This window comes from Vigna radiata, chromosome 7, assembly GCF_000741045.1.
Source record: "Vigna radiata var. radiata cultivar VC1973A chromosome 7, Vradiata_ver6, whole genome shotgun sequence".
Lineage (NCBI taxonomy): Eukaryota > Viridiplantae > Streptophyta > Magnoliopsida > Fabales > Fabaceae > Vigna > Vigna radiata.
In genome coordinates, this window is record NC_028357.1 from 27,544,564 (window position 1) to 27,558,755 (window position 14,192).

The 14,192-nt window shown below is 32.9% G+C and overlaps 1 protein-coding gene and 1 pseudogene across 1 annotated transcript; one reads left to right on the forward strand and one right to left on the reverse strand.

The window, feature by feature from the left end:
- Positions 1 to 318: 318 nt before the first annotated feature.
- On the reverse strand, positions 319 to 8,151 carry LOC106768400 (zeaxanthin epoxidase, chloroplastic). Its single transcript, XM_014653545.2, has 16 exons — positions 7,353 to 8,151; positions 6,182 to 6,344; positions 5,941 to 6,015; positions 5,620 to 5,720; positions 5,426 to 5,541; positions 3,641 to 3,852; positions 2,900 to 2,991; positions 2,605 to 2,719; positions 2,420 to 2,523; positions 2,125 to 2,170; positions 1,926 to 1,990; positions 1,738 to 1,824; positions 1,461 to 1,515; positions 1,277 to 1,365; positions 1,102 to 1,186; positions 319 to 692 (listed from the first exon to the last, which is right to left on the reverse strand). Exons 1-16 carry the CDS (start codon positions 7,868 to 7,870, stop codon positions 612 to 614), a joined length of 2,004 nt encoding a protein of 667 aa, XP_014509031.1. The 5' UTR covers positions 7,871 to 8,151; the 3' UTR covers positions 319 to 611.
- Positions 8,023 to 14,157, forward strand: LOC106766252 (annotated as a pseudogene).
- Positions 14,158 to 14,192: the final 35 nt, after the last annotated feature.

Here is a 14,192-nt window from a genome sequence, read left to right on the forward strand (position 1 = left end):
TATGGTTTTATAATTTATCTATTGTGTCAACTAGTACAATCTCTCACTTAGTGAAGAACAAAGATTAAGACTTAAATAGGGTTAATCCATAAGTCATGAACATTGTACAAACTCAAAATTTCAATTATTTAAGTTTTAGCATAAATAAATAAACATTTATCTTGATCTCATTCTTTGTCAAAATATTTTCATCTTAACCTCGATTAGACTATTTCAAACTAGGTTTTTGTATCTTTAACACAGTTTCGCTCCAAATTAAACTATTTAATTTGCTATTCTTATATTAACAAGCATATAGTTTCATTCTGTAAATCACAATTGAAAGTGAAAAAATTTCTCAGCTTAGCATTGCTTACTCCATTCAACATTACTGTGGTGCAAGTTTCAGTCGTGTTATAAATCTATCTAACAAATGTTATTACACAAAAAGTATTGGAGTGGGGTAACGAATTTATACCAACAATCCCTCTTAAAAGTCCATATAAACATGTAACATAACTTGATCGTTGTATAATTCCCCACCCAAAAGTAACGCAGATAGTGCTCTACAAATTTAAATCTGCTCTGTATAACTTTTCCATTACTTACAAATTGCCACTGAACTGAACCACTCACGCTTCCTGCAACGTCAGAGGCCTTTCATTCTCTGAGATTCTTGGAACAGATCTTGTCACCTTAACACGAAATGAAACCTGCAGACAACTTGGATGCTCAGACATCATATGCATTAATTGGAGATTGTATGTTATTGTCAGTAAATGAGCAGAAACATTTTTCTCAGAAAAAATGAGAAGGGAAATGTGGAATGTCACTTGAATAACTTTGGTGCACACATCTTAAATAAAGTAATAGTTTTGTTTTAAACCTTTAAGTGTGAGATGCAGTGTGAACAAGTAACCCTACTCAATGCGAGATTGAACCATCCAACTATTAATGTGCAATTCTTATAGGCTGTGAATGAAACTAGTCATCAGTCAAAAGAACAAACTAAGGCTTTCTGATATAATGATTAGTGGTATCTCATATACCTAGTATAAGGTCTAGAAGGTACAAATGTGTAATATGAAAACTGCAACAACTTTTTATAACCTCTCATCTCACCTTCTCAGAACCAAACTGAATAGCATCAGATGGGCGAATGCGAGCAGGATAATTAGGGGGTACCCGGTACTGCTTTCCCTCATTGNTGAAAACATAATCAGAATNATGTTAAATAGATTTGTNAAGAATTTAAAACTTCAAGTAAAACAAAGTACTTTTTATTTCTTTTACTTACTCAATGATCCAGGTGCCATGTTCACTCCGCAAATCAATCAAGAAGAAGGCACCATCCTTATAGTTAATTCGAGCATGCCTTGGAGAAACCTTAAAAAGAAAAAAAGTGTTGACTATGTTACATGATGTTGAAGAGCATCGTGTGTGGAACCGTGTTTGATTCAGGTCATGATAAATTGTGCTACCTGAGATGAAGGTATTGTAACTGAAGTGCCAGGATGATCTTGCGCGGGTGCACTCCTGCAATTACAAAAACAAAAACGAAAATAGGTTGAAATTAGGCTTTTTTTTTTGAAAAAAAAAAATAGCAATGGAACTGCACAGAAATAATTGATGACCAGAAATTAGGATCATCGTTCAGGTTTCAAAGGGTACATCTAAAATCAGTTCTAAATAAAATGTATGTAAAATATAGGAACTATTATGTCATTGCATTGTGAGTAAGTGCATTAATAGGTATACCCGATTATGAAGGGTTTCATCTCATTTCGACTTAAAACTATAGGCTTTGAAAGACTTGTTCCATCTCCATGCGGTAATAAAATCCACCTAATTGAAACAACAACGATGGACCAAAAGTTATGTGATCTACATTTGTGGTTAGAAACATGTAAGAGATGATTCTCATACGTATTTAGTAGAAGACATACTCTCCATTAATAGCACGCTCAAGGGCTTCATCATCTTCAAACCATCGGCGTAATTTATCATTAGCCTTCATAAATAATCAAATATCTATCAAACTCCAGATCACAAAAAATCCGATAGATGTGAACATATAAATTATACCAGATATACATTATCTTCTCAGCAACAAAGTACAAAAGTAACTCTATTTGAGCAACGTACTTTGTCTGAGAGCCTGCAACTTAGTGGTCTACCCTCAAGTTTGGAGCTGTAAAACAAGCATCATTTTTCACTTGTAAGCAATGAAACTACACAACTTTACATATGATCATAAATAATATTTCTGTCTTATTGGACATAATTAAATACTGAACATTGTTTTCAATATAATCAGTTTCTTGAAACTTCTCATCATGTATCCATTGGCACAGATTTATAACTGCATGTTGAATGAGATGACAAGTGTATGAAAAATAAAGCAGTCTACCAACAAAGAAAAATGGGCTCTAAACATTACCTATTGCCACCTAAGACCCAGCTCAACATAGAAGGCATCATGATGTCAACGAAAAACCTTCCTCCAACTCTTCCAGGATGTGGTATGCGAAACTTGGTCAAAAACTGCAGAGTAAGGGAAGCAACAATGAAATGTCAACTTCACTGTACTTTTCATTCTCTTATTGATAAAATTTGAGTTCTTACTTCTAAAGGGCCAAGACCAACACCCAAATATGCCTTGTAAGTTGAAGCCATGAGAGCGGCCATTCTAGCCATTCCATGAATAATGGCAACTCGTAGTCTTCTTTCTCTCTCGTAGCTGGAAGTATTAATGGAAAAGAGAGAAAAGAGATGGGCACCAATCACCAAATAGATTTACATCAAATTTACTGATTTGTAAATGATGAAACATTAAACGGTCTTTCTGTTCAAACTAAGTTGTTAATTAATTAATTAAATCATCATTAGTTTTTGCATATACGCAAAAATGGTGTCTTACCTCCTTAGGGAAGAATCAATGTCAATTGGACTCCCTGATTTAACACTTTGTTCCCATGCATTGTCCAACTCCAATGCAAGTTGATAACTGTCCTGAAATGATAAAACAAGATTGTTAGAAAAGGTTTCTGCCTCACTTTTCAAGTGTTTCTTTTAGTACCAGTCCCCTTTGGAGGCTCATAGGGAAGTTGAGATGGTTTGACATTGTAGATCTCCATCTCCTCTTTAAGTATAAAATATTTTAAATTTATTCATGTTTCTGTGAATAGTGTATATCTATCATCAGAGGCATGGCAATAAAATTGTTTATTTGAAACCCCTTTTAGTTACAAATTTGGATAAATATACAGCTACAGCATAGTAAAGATACCAATGAAAAAGACTAGAGGGTATAATAGTCATAGTAGAAAATAATCTTTCATTACTTTGTTGAAAAATTTAATTTTGATTAAATCACGGATGAAATTTATGACCAGAAATAGCATTGTGCTCACTTCTTAAAAGTATGGTATTTAAACTGAGAATTTTGATTTAGCTTGTACAATCCCCCATCCTCTAATCTAGAACCCATATTTCATTTGAGAGAGGATGAATAGACAAAAGCCTGTCTAGATACAAAGAGAGCATTTGAGAGTTTGCTAATGGAAATATAGAGCTTTTTTCAGTACAGAAACTCTCAAAAGTACTTATAACCTGTATCCATACAAAGTTAAAATACCAAATAAAAAGAATAAATATGTACCTCAATAGCCATGCACCCTCCTTGGCCCATGTTTGGCTGCATGGCATGGACGGAATCCCCAAGCAAAGTCACACGACCCTTTCCCCATGTCAATGTTGGTATCCTGTCATATATGTCTCTTCTTAGAATTGCATCTTCTTCTGTTGCATGTATGAGATCTACAGCATTGTCACACCAACCCTCAAATATCTTAAGCAGCCTTTCCTTTTTTCCTGCCATGAAGAAAGAAGACGATTTAATTTACTTTCCTCTTGAAACTCCTGATTCAATTGATTCCTCAGCTTCCTTGAGAGTTTCCAGTGTAATAATCTTGATGAAAATATCATGATGTAAAACTACTTGTATGATGCAAGTTTTTTCCTTCCTTTACCATTTCTTCATTGTGACTTTTGAGATGAACTACCATTTTTCAATATATTCAATAAACTTTGGGCTCTCAAGTATGTCCTCATCCTTACAATCCACAGATAATAGTTTTCACCAAAAAAAATGGGAGGTGAAGGCAACGAACTATCAGAGGTTATCCTTGTTTTGGAGTTTTTTTGTATATAGTTTTTCTCTCCAACTTTTTCGCTTTTCTTCCCTTGTTTTTCTCTCACAAGCAACATCTATCTTCATACAATGTTAAAGTGTTAACAATGGAGGGGATTAAATTAGAGTAAATGAATAATAGAATTTAAAGGAGCAACGATGAGATAAGAATGGAGAAGAAAAGTTTTGTATATTATCAGAAGAAGATACTTTGTAGTTACAAAAGTTTCAACTACTTTAAATGAATTGAAAGAGTTGCGTTTATAGACATTGAGAGTCGCACTTCTCATTGAGTAAAAAGTAATCATTACAAGTGTTCTTCTTCTTGAACATGTAATGTGTTGGAGATTGAAAAAGTATAAAATATGGAGTAAAGAATACATCTTGTCAGCAATATAATTAAAGTATCTAACATAAATATTGCTAAATCACAAGAATCTAATTATATCCAGGATAATAGGGATTTGATTATATCCCTGAATCATAAGAATCTGATTACATTAGGTGTTGTTATTATATTTCCAAAATTAATTGTACAATATTGTATATATATATCTGATGTAACAATAAAATTATTCTATTCTACCATAATATTTGAGACCTCTCCAAGGTTATCAAAAACAAAATATTTTGATTAAATAAACAAAAACAAAAATGATGAAGAAGCAGATACAACATTTGACGAGGAAAGACCCATCAGACAATAAGCCCAACAAATGATAACTTCATCATATGAAAAAATATTCTTAAATTCTAATCAGGCGGCACACTTTAAAATTGTGATTTGATGTAGTTAGTAAACCACAATGAATACTATTTGATACATAATTAATGAAGCGCCCAAGAGTATCAACACCAGGTACATATCCAACAGCAATTCGTGCAACAAATGCAAGTATTGTTGTTTCAAAGGTGTGCAGAATGCTCTCTGCCTTGTTTTTTCCTTTTTTATACATAAGGCCGCTTATTGTTTACTATTTGTAGAAACTAGTAGCAACATATTTAATAATCAATGGTCACCAGCACAGATATAACCTGTAGCTCAAAATTTCAAACAAATAATCAATTTGCCATTGCCATGGCAGTTGAAAATACTTTCCAGGTTCAATTGATTCAAAGACAGAATCACTTATCTAAAATACACTAGAAACAATTTAAAAAAGTATGTCTATAAGTAGGCAATAAACAAAGTTTAACGTTTGTGAAGACTGTTTCTAACATGTGTCAAATCCCAAACACATAGAGAATGCGTACCGTTGGGGCCATCAACACCACCAGGAGGTTCTTTGTGGAATGCATACCATTGCATCTTTCCAGCACCAACATCTGAAGATACAAAGTATTGTTTGTGTCCCAAGAATACACGGTATCTTCCAGCAAAAAGGTTCAAGTAAGCTTCTCAACTCAATATAAATACATATACAATACATGAATTGTGGTCAACATACCCAACAGTTTCAATGTCAGCAGGCACAAAATCTGCAATGCCAGTGTAACAAGTATAGCCAGAGTAAACAGCTTCTTTGTGCCCAAATAGTTGCTTCCTCACCTATACATAAAATCTACAATTAGATTAAATGAAGAATATATAATTGAACATCTTACAAAATGACTGAAAGAATTCACTACTTCACAATGCAAGAACAAGGCTAGCACACATATGAGCTCCACTGTACTTCTCATGTTTAGGCATGACTTTCGTTTAATTTCATGTGGGAAAAATTATTAGCTCAAGAATAAGATCATAATCAGAGAAGAATTAGTAAGACCTTCGACCATATACCATCCGCTCCAACCAATACATCTCCTTCATATTTTTGACCATTCTCAAGTTCTACTGTTACCTGAAATTGTGGAATGCTGGATGAGAAAGTAGTAAATGTCAATCAATTGATGTTTAATCATATTAGTCAGCCAATGCATATTCAATAAGAAAGAAATAAGAACTCAATAAAATTCATACATAACAGATAGCATGAGGAGAATCTTTAACAAGCTCTCTTTAATTACCTTGTTTCCATCATCCACAAAATTAACAACATTACTAGCATTCATAATGATATCTTCCCCAACTGCACGGGCAAGAATCTCTTGTAAAACCATTCGACTAATGACCCTTGTGACTGGAAGCCCACGTTCCACAGCAGGAGTGAATGTATCAAACTTGACATACCTGATGACGAACTATATATCAATTCATAGCGCAAAGTGCTATATAATTTCTTTAAGAAAATTATAGAAAGATTTTTTCTTCTGAACTTGATATTAAAGGAGCAAGATTGTTGTCTTGGAAGAAAGGTAAATTTACATTATCATAACTACCCTTTTCATGTTTGCTAGAATAGAAGTGATTATATGATTAATTATCTTATTAAGTCACTGAGCTTCCCAACTTTAAAATGAAGAATTTACTCAATAAGTGTAATCAATCTCATTAACAAGCAGGATGTTAATAGACTTATTAACTAGGAGCCCCGATCCACCCACTGTAAAATATCTGAATTAGCCATCCAGTTGAGTTTATTGCTGCTGTTGCTACATTTCAGAGTTTTTTTGGTGTACAACGGTCATGGTAATAAAGTATGCCCAATAAAAGTTCTCAATTGATATTAATACACTTCTTTTCCCTCAGCCCTGGTTTTTTTTTTTTTTCCTAAATTAGTTTTCCTAATAAAGTCTTTAATGAGGAAATATTTAATAAATAAGAATGTACTTTTTTTTGCCTTCACTCTTAGGTAATGAACATGCAAGGGGAGTGTTCAAAATATCATCATCTTGTAAATGTATCATCTGTTAGATTCTAATTAGTGCTTTCTGATAAGGATATGACTTAATTTGTTTCCTTTAATAAGGATATGACAGAAGATTCTAAGCAACATAATGATAATATCAACTTTCAAACGATCATGCAGATCAAATGTGGCAAATAGGTTTCAACCACCATCTATCCTAATGTTGCCAAGAATGAATACCGTTGCCTCACAGTTCAAACTAATCAATTGGTTTCTGAGGGTCCAGCTTCAGCACCTTAAATGCCTAACATTTCCCATTCAACATTGATTAAGGTTAAACTAATCAGTATGAGCATCCCTGTTGCATGCCTAAAGATAGAACAAGAAGAAAAACGAAGACACTTAAATCACTGATTCAATTGAAATATGAACTTAACCTTTTCACTTACCAAGAACCAGAAACCCCATCAACAAGTCCATTGATTCTATCACCCGTAATGCAACCAACTCTCATAACTTCCTCTGCAACCTCTGAATCTATAGCTTCCAAAGCAGCCAAAGCATTGCTCTGAATCTGAATTGGACCCCTATACTGTCCCTCCCCTCTTACAGCACTCAGGTCCTTCTCAAACACCACCACATCAAACCCCTTTCTCTTCGCAGCCAACGCAAAAACCAACCCTCCAATCCCTCCACCAGCAACAAGTACCCGAAGCTGCTCCTTTGAAGGGGCCCCACTTCCACCTTGTGACGAGGGTGAAACTCTTGGTGGAGCCTCTACCACGGCACCTTTCACATACATCACTTTTCTCCTCTGCTTCCTGCTTCTGCATCCCAGGGGACAGTTATAGCCAACAAGAGGTGAAGCATCCAATGGAAGTTCTTTATTCAAGGGAACTGAGAAATGGGTTCTTGAGAAAGCGGTTGTTGAAGGGTTAAGAGAATTGTAACACAAAGTAGAAGCCATGGTTGTTGTTGCGTGTGTGAATGTGTATATCTTGTATGGCTCAACTCAACTCAACTGAAATACTAGGTTGATCAAGTGAAGTTATATTTATATGATTACAGGTTGAAGTTTTGACAATGAATGGAAATAACAAAATCTAATGACGGAAAAACATGGAGAACAGAATCCGTGGTTTAGAAAAATCAGGTAGATGAAAGTTTTGTAATTTGTAATTAACGTTTGAGAAATGAGTGACAGTGACAGACAATAATTGTGGTGATGGATGGTTGTGGTGTGTATGTTGTAAGGTCGCCCACGTAGGAACAATCTAAAACAGGATTGAAACCCATAGACTGATCAAAATATCCATTTTTATTGGCTTCTCCTACTTTCATTTGTGGATAAGGACGTCTATCCATTCCCTTAGTTTTAAAAATGGAAAATCAAAATTCCTTATAATTTATTTTCTTCTGCTTTCTCACAAAAATTATAAATCATAATATCTAAATTCAAGACAAACTCACACGCTATATAATTAGAAGCCATGATTTATTTTCCAATTAGAGATATTTAATATTTTTCCAATAGATTTATTTTCCACATTATTTTTAAAATGATATTTTTAATAATCTGATAATATTATCATTATTATTATTATTATCAACCTTCTTAATTACTTATCCATTTCATTTTAAAATCAACATTTCACCACGATTTAAATTATTGTTATAATCTGAAATGAAACTTACATATTTATATTATTAATTTTAAATGTAATATAACTTATCGATACTATTACATAAACTGAATTTCTCTTTTTGGAGTTCATGTTTTTGTTTAATTTTATTTTTTAAATTATTATTTTTTAAAATTCAAAAAAAAAGATATAAGATTAGTCAAGGTTGTGTGGAATGTTAAGATTAGAGCTGTCAAAACGGGTAATCCGACTCGACCCGGTCCGGCCCACCACAGGTTGATCACTTAGTGAGCCAATCTAACCCGGCTCATTTATTAACAAGCCAGAAAAACTTGAACTTGACCCGACCCACCACAGGTTGGTGGGTAAACGGGTTGGCTCACTAGCCCATTTAATTACATTTTTTTAAAATAAAAAAATACAAACTTTCTGTAATTTAAATTTAAACAATTTTCACTTCCAAAAAATTATGTTAAAGACAATTCAAAATAATAATAAAAAGTACAATATAATCCAAATGTCATTAAAAAAAAACACAAAAAACATACAAATAAGTTTCTTATATTCATTATTTTTTGTTGTTGTTGTAACCCTTGACCCTTGTTCTTGTTGTCTCCAAATTCACTAATAAAGATTTTCCTAATATCAGAACAATTCCGACAATCAATAAAAAAGTATTAGTAAAAAAAAGAGAATCAGTACTCAACAACAACAAAAAATTAATACTTTAATTTGTAACATAATTTCCCAAATTCAAAGATATCAAAAAGAGCTTGTTCAAATAATGTATACTCAAATTGTTTAAATAAAATGAACAAAATCTTATACAAGCATGTCAGAACATGAAAAAATCATTCCATGTCTTCAAATTCCTCAGAACAAAAAACAAATTCGTAAATCCCTATTTTTGTCATTGTAGGGTTTTTGAAAAAAAAAGAAGAAGTGAGAAAACAAAAATGTGGAGAAAAGAGAAGAAAAAAGGAAGGGTGTTTTACCTGTTCCTTGAAGAATTTCAGTGAAGTGAAGGTGAGAGCACCGTCAAATGAGAGCAAGTATCGTGAAAGTGATTTATCAGAGCAGAGGTTACTTTTTTGGTATACAGAGTGAGTGAAGAAAGTATTTTAGTTTTTAGGATTTCATAAATAAAATAATAAATTAAAAAAATAAAATTAGGTAGGTGAGTTGGTGGGCCAACCCGGCTCACCGAGCCGGGTTGAAATCTGACCCGTATATAAAATGAGTTGTATTTTTCAAACCCAACCCGGACCGAACCTGTGACGGACCGGGTTGGCTCGCGGGTTGTGACCCATTTTGACAGCTCTAGCTAAGATAATATATATATATATATATATATATATATATATATATATATATATATATATATATATATTATAAATTACTTAAATTTCAACAAATAAATACATAGGAAAAAATGGTGCGTGAATTAAATTAAAATAATTAACAGAATAAGATATGAATATATTAATTAAACCAAAAAATAACAATTCAATCTCTCAATTAGACTTGTCAAATTAGTATATCTTATAGGACTTTGCCCTAATCTATATGGGTTGGGACATAATAAAAAAAACCCACAAGACCAAATATTCATAAAGCTATGGGCTAGGGCTAATGAGCTTTCTTTTAACATGTTGACTATTTTATTCCTAATAATATTCAATAGTTTTTATATTAAGTTAATATATTGATCTAACGGATGTTGTAACATTCAAATTTTTCATAGTATTTAACTACTATAGGATACATCACGATCTTGATATTTCACAGTAGTTAACTCGAGGAAAACATATAAATTCCTATTACAATAATTTATAATACAAAACTTCATATGTAGACCTTTTTATACTAGAAGGATACATACTACACTGAATCAAAAGAGTAAGATAAACAATATTACAAACAAAAGAAAAACTGAAACTTCCTACTCTAAGCTTATGCTCCGCTACCACCTAGCACATGCTCTCCGAAGACACCACCTAAGGTCACACCATTAAAGTGATCATTGCAAAAAAGAAACATACCCAAAGACAAACAACACAAAAACAAGGGTAAGATAGAGTATCAAAAGATTATACATACAATTTAAAACAATGACAACATACATGCATATTATGAATCAATAACACATAAATTTGTCCCTTCCACTTGAAACCCTTAACTATTCAGATAATGCATTGATGTCAGACTCATGGGGAACTTGTACCCGTGTATGGTGGAACAACCTTTCTCAGAAATAATAATAACCACATCCTCAACCACCACCAATAATTTCATACACCAAGGTTAATCCGTCAAACATCTATGACCAAAACCCATGACCATAGACTAGGACCTCCTGCTACTCTCACCGACATAATCACCCATCTCTACATGAAATGAGGTTATTGAGAGTGTCAGGATCATTCCCCATTCCAGGAGCCACTACTTCGATACATAACATAACATACTAACTAGGATATTCCTCCTTAGAATTCCTTTCTTACATGATACTAAAAATCCATACCTCACATATTACTTGAACATCATCATCACATCTCATACATAATCATATTCATATACATATACTTCACACAAACATTGCATACTATCACATTAAACAATCAGAAACACCCTTACAAGTCATTAGAAATCACATAATAACACAATTTTCTTTAAGACATCTTATTACCCACATTTAGGTAAGGAAAACAACTTTGAAACCCTCACCAACAACTCTGGAAGGGACCAAAACCCCTAAAACGACCTAAAGAATGTCCAAAACGGACATCCAAAACCATGAAAACTCCCCAAAATTGTTGCACTATCGTCCAGTAGGGCTCGAGCTCCCAAGGGTGGCGCTCAACGCTAGAACATCAATGTCCAACACTGGCTTTCAATGCCCTGAGCGGAACTTTTCGCATTTTTAGTGCTTAGTGCCCAATTTGGGCGCTCAAGCGTTGTCAATAAAATTAAGACTCAACTTTCTTATTTTGAACACTTTACCCCTAACTTTTAAAGGTTCCTAGGACCTTCTAAACACTATGAAACTTCAGAAAAACACATATCTAACTCAAAATTACCATTCAAAACCCAATACCACTTACTTAAGCTACCCAAACTCAATTCCACCTTTTCTAACTTCCATATATGTAAACCAACACAGAGTACAAGTCGTAATACACCAAATAACTGACTCCAACATTCCAGTTTACTCCCAAAGTTTTTGTTTCAAAATCTCACCATACATAACCTCATTTTTTTACCAAAAACACCTAAGAACTCACCCTACAAGCAAAACCAACCCTTTCTACACTAAACTTTTCTCATTTGACAACTTAGACAAGTCCTAACAAGTCTCCTAACACACTTCCAACTGTCAAACACAGTCCTCACTGCCTACCTCAAATTCTCACCAGTCAAAACCTCATTTTTACACTAAAATAACCTTCAAATTCAACAATTATCCCCTTACCTATTTCATACCATATTTCTTTAAATTTAACAATGCCTACAAGTATAAAATGACCTCAAAATGGTACTCAACCAGTTACTTCATCATTCCAACACTCAGTTATAAAATTCACCCATTAAAACCCTATTTTTGACCTTAAAAGCCCAAACAAAAAGACCCTTCTATAAACCAATCACTTTGCATTCAGTTTCAAGCATTAGAATAAATTCATTACACATAATCAATATAGTTTCACACCCCACAAACATACAATTCCAACATATAGTTTCATAAGATCTTCATATAGCCAAACATGGACATTTCTCAAAATTTAACTACAATACATAGAAATACAAATTCTTCTAACATAATCACAAACTAAAACAAAGGTTCTAGCTTCCCTTACCTTAGAAAACTCCTACCGCTCTAAAAACCCCCAACCGTTGCTTCCATTGCAAGGAACTTCTAGAACGACTTACAAATCACTGGTTGGTGTTTGAAGACAACCCTTAGAACCTCAATTGAACAAAGAATCAAGAAAGAGAAGTTATTGGCACATGCAAAATAGATTTTGCTTTGTATGATCATGAACCGAAGATATCAAGGAAAAAGGGTAAAAACTTACTTGCTCTAAATAGTAAATTGATCAGGTAGATTAATAGACCTTGTCGCAAGGATCGCCTGGACGCCTCATAATCATCAAATAGATGATTGAGGAGTCAGAAATCTTAAAGAGATGGTAGAGAGGTCAAGAGAATAGTGTTTTAAAGAGATAAACGGTGTTTTAGGTAATGAGACGAGTTTAAGAATTTCTATTTATAATATTGAGTTATTTTAAAATATAATACTCGGTTTCATTATTTTAATATACTTATAAACTCTAATACTATATTTTCTAGGTTCTTACCGATGTTGTAACTTAATCATATCTACTAGTCATGCATTCTTGAATCAAATTATACAATTGTATTAACATCTAGTTTCTTATTTTTATTTTTAATTTTATAAATTATGTGTATTTTTATTCAATTTTGATATACGAAAATGTTTATGTTTTATAAAAAATAATAACTTATTTGATTTTTTTATAGATGATTCTTTTAAGAAAAAACCATTTTTAAAAAACTGAAATGCACTTATAATATTTAGATGTCAAAACTAAAAAGAAGTAAAAAACTTATTTACATACAACTTAGTTTCACTAGTACAAAAATCATATTTTATGACGTACAAAAACGAACTATGACGTACATAGTTTTGTACGCTATAATAGGTCTACATATTTTATGACGTAGCAAAAATATACGTTATTTGAACATATTATAATACTTAAAACCTACCAATCACTTTTATAGTTCTTTGTCTCTGTGCACCATACCAATTTTTTTTATCTTCTGTTGTCCAAGAATATTTAATATTCTCTACATTTTAACCTGAGTAAAAAGGTCAAAATAATAATTTAAAGAAAGTTACTTTAGCTTAGGAGAGTGCTTCGGTGTTTGTAGTTGTATTCTGACAAATGAGTTTCTTGAGTGATCTTTGTCTTAACAACCTGTAATTTTTTAAGGTTAGTTTGAGATTTTTGTTTAATGACTATTTTCTTTAATATAGGAAACTGTTGGTCATTCTCAGCAATTGGTCCTGTGGAAGGAATTAATAAGATAGTGACTGGCGAACTGATTTCATTATCAGAACGATTGTGATACAGGATATAACATGAGATGCAATGGAGGAGGACTTATGGACTATGCATTTGAGTTCATCATCAACCATGGAGGCATCGATTCCGAAGAGGATTACCCTTACCGTGTTGTTGATGGTACATGTGACCAGTATAGGGTTAGTAACTTGGTCCTGATCTTTTAAGAAAATAATTGCTTCTAAAACATAGTTATCAATCAAATTCTTATGTTCCTTTGTTTTGTTTGTTTATTTTGCTAATGTGCAGAAAAATGCCAAAGTTGTTTCTATTGATTCTTATGAAGATGTTAATTCCTATGATGAGTTAGCATTGAAAAGGGCCGTTGCAAATCANTCCTTTAGCGTTCCTATTGAAGGAGGAGGAAGGGAATTTCAACTTTATTCATCTGTAAGTTTCCAATCTGATTTTATTCATGACCTGGGAAAAGAAGGTGTGCCTATTGCATAGAAAGAAGTAGAATGGGAAGATCCAAAGTCTAAGTGAAAAACATGTG

What these genes read in the sequence shown, in the direction of transcription:
- LOC106768400 (XM_014653545.2), bottom strand. Translation starts at nt 7,870, where the DNA reads ATGGCTTCTACTTTGTGTTACAATTCTCTTAACCCTTCAACAACCGCT. An exon ending in GAGGGTGCATGGCTATTGAG is followed by an intron (nt 2,992 to 3,640) that starts GTACATATTTAT and finishes TTATCATTTCAG; the next exon opens with GACAGTTATCAACTTGCATT. An exon ending in TTGGTCTTGGCCCTTTAGAA is followed by an intron (nt 2,524 to 2,604) that starts GTAAGAACTCAA and finishes CTTACTCTGCAG; the next exon opens with TTTTTGACCAAGTTTCGCAT.